The sequence below is a fragment of the Elephantulus edwardii genome, unplaced genomic scaffold, assembly GCF_000299155.1.
Source record: "Elephantulus edwardii isolate Elephantulus edwardi_28Jun2011 unplaced genomic scaffold, EleEdw1.0 scaffold00006, whole genome shotgun sequence".
In the NCBI taxonomy this organism is placed as follows: Eukaryota; Metazoa; Chordata; class Mammalia; order Macroscelidea; family Macroscelididae; genus Elephantulus; species Elephantulus edwardii.
The window spans coordinates 33,985,555-33,988,203 of record NW_006399756.1 but is presented as its reverse complement, the minus strand read 5'-3'; the positions used below and the strand labels follow the sequence as shown (position 1 = coordinate 33,988,203).

The 2,649-nt window shown below is 59.5% G+C and overlaps 1 protein-coding gene across 1 annotated transcript; it reads right to left on the bottom strand.

The window, feature by feature from the left end:
• Nucleotides 1–1,162: 1,162 nt before the first annotated feature.
• FRAT2 (frequently rearranged in advanced T-cell lymphomas 2) lies at nt 1,163–1,846 on the bottom strand. Its single transcript, XM_006880203.1, has one exon. The coding sequence runs from the start codon at nt 1,844–1,846 to the stop codon at nt 1,163–1,165; it is 684 nt and encodes a 227-aa protein (XP_006880265.1).
• Nucleotides 1,847–2,649: the final 803 nt, after the last annotated feature.

The following is a 2,649-nucleotide window of genomic DNA, read 5'->3' as shown; positions in this document are numbered from 1 at the left end:
ATTGAAACTTTAAAAAAAAAAAAGTTTAGCTACCTTAAAAGTTTAGGGGTGGCACCTTTCTAAAGCGCCCTCAAGTTTCACAACGGTAAAGCCAGCGGTGTCTTTCCCGGAGAGTCACATTTTAAAAACATTTCAGTCACTCACAAAGAGCTGGCATGGCTCAGGCCTATGGCTCCACCCTTCAGGGCCAGGACGGAGCAGGAAAAATGCCCAGGGTCTCTCTTCCACTCTGCAGACGCTGAGAAGGGCAGATTTTTAAAGGCAGGCGAGGAGGACAGGAGAGCCACTCACAAGATTGTTTATGAGTGTTTCGGAGAAAGCTCGGTCATGGCCAAGTGAGGCCTCCCAGGAGGAGGAGTTCTGGTAAGCAAGCAAGGAGAGAGAAGAAAAAAAAATACCTCTCCCCGAACCAGTCCTTCTCGCCTGTATCCTCGGGAGACTCCTCAAGTGGTAGCAAAGAACAAGACTTCTTGGAGCAAGATGAAAAAGACACCCAGATGAGTTAGCTCTTCCAGGCACTCCCACTCACAGCAAACCATGACCTTGACTCACAGGTGGCAAAGTCAAGTCATTTTTTAAAAAGTCCACATTCTACTTCAACTTTCTCCACTTTCAAAAGTCTCCCTCCTCCACCTAACTGGCCTTCAGATCCCCAACCTCAATCAGCCATCAGGTGGGAGAAAGGGGATGATACTGGCCCACCCACCACCAAGCATTTACATTCTTCTCTCCCCTCCCGCCTGGAATTGATTCACCTGGCAATTGTAGCACCATTTCAAAGTTCCTCCACCGGAAAATAGAGAGCAAATGAATGCTCTGTGTCACTAGTTTTCAAGTATTGTTATAAAGCCCTCACGATTCCCGCCCCTCTAAACCCAATCCTGAAATAATCCGAGCACACGACGCCCCTCGGGGCTAAGACTGGTCTAAGAGGATGCAAATAGCTGCCATAGTTCTCCCAGTTTATCCCAGGCCCTTGGGTCCGTGGGAGTTTTCTCGCCGCACGGGCGCATCCAGACCCGTGAACGTCTCTAAAGTTCTCTCCTATGCGGCCCCGAGAAGCCCAGGTAGCGCCAGAGAGGGGGCTTAAGGTCCAGAGTGGCGGAGGGTAGGACGTCGGGTCTGCGCAGCGGCCTCCTTAACCTCCTCCAGAGGGCCCTGGTCAGTGCAAAGCGCCTGAGGGCTGCAAGGCGAAGGCATCGGGTCCGCTGAGCCCACCTCCAGACCCAGAGGTACCTGTTGGACCTGTGGCTGCAACAGGGAAGACCACGGCGACAGCTGGCTGTATTCTTCGCACGGCCTCTTTGATGAGGTTCCCGGAAAGCACAAGCTGTTGCAGGAGATCAGCGTCGCTGGCGCCTGCCCCAGCCTGGGGCCAGCGTCGCTGATGCAGGCGGCGGGAAGGGGCAGCGCCCCGGAGCCATCCTCGGCGGTACGGCCCAGGCAGCGCGCCGGAGTCGGCGGTGAGCTCCGCCACGCAGTAGGGAGCAGCCCGGACCCGTACGCGGCGGAGTTCCCCGAGGGTGCAGCGCAGGGAGCTCGGACTGGCGGCTTCGGTCGACGAGGGCAGCACAGGTGACAGAAACACAGGCTGGGCCCGGGGCCGGGCCTTGTCCGCCGGCACCGCGGGCAGGGGTCGCGGGGGCTGCAGCGGCGGCCCGGGCGGTGCGCACTGGGAGGCCGATCTGTCCTGGGACGCGTCCAGCTGCAGCGCCTTGCCGATCTGGGCCACCAACTGGTCCACTTCGCCCGAGCCGCCCAGCGTCACCGACTGCTCCAGCAAGAGGAAGCTGTCTTCTTCTTCCTCCCCCTCCGCTCTCTCTTCCTCCTCTCTCCGGCACCGCATGGCCCCCTGCCCGGGCACCCGGAGTGCTGTGAGTGTCGCCGCCGGCTTGGCTGCGCTCCGGAGATCGGTGGGCCGCGGCTGAGCCTGGTGCGATGCGAAGATAGAAGCCCGGGCCGGGGAGGAAGCACAAGCCGAAGGCACCCAGCTACTGGTTGGTAATACGCTACCGAAGCCGGAATCCTACCGGCTCCGCTTGATTTGTAAACAAAGGGTGACGTAAGTGGGCCGTACCACGGCGGCGGGGCGGGGAGGGTCGCGCGAGGAGGCGCCGGAGGACGGGACGTCCTGGGAAGCGCAGAGCAGTGACTCGAACCTTCTCGGCTCAGATCTCAAAATCTACGTGTGAGGAGATCCATATCGTGGGGACAGCGATCGTACTGCGGCGGCCGGATGGACTGCAGAAGCAGATGGGGACTCTGCGGCGGCCCGCGGTGGTTTCGCCCACTCACCGACACACCCACCCACACTCTTAGCCCTCCCCCGCCGCCGCATCCTCTCTCCCCACGTGTCGGCCCCGCTTGGGTTCGTCCGCTCCGCCCCCGGGTGGCGTCACACCCCCAGCCTGGGTGCGGACTGGGCCGCGCGGGAGGGTTCGGCTTCCGATTAGGCTTCGGAGAGGTGGGAACTGGGCGAGCCGGGGAAGGTCTTAGGGTGCTTTGTGAAACCTTCATGCTGGTTGATTTTTAGGTAGTGGTCGTAGAGCCTTCCCCCTCACTCCTTCCTCCAGGCTTGGAGCGGAGAGGATTCACCGCATGGCTAGACTTTGTTCATTGACATAATAATAAACCTTCAAACGTGAAAAT

What these genes read in the sequence shown, in the direction of transcription:
- FRAT2 (XM_006880203.1), bottom strand. Translation starts at nt 1,846, where the DNA reads ATGCGGTGCCGGAGAGAGGAGGAAGAGAGAGCGGAGGGGGAGGAAGAA.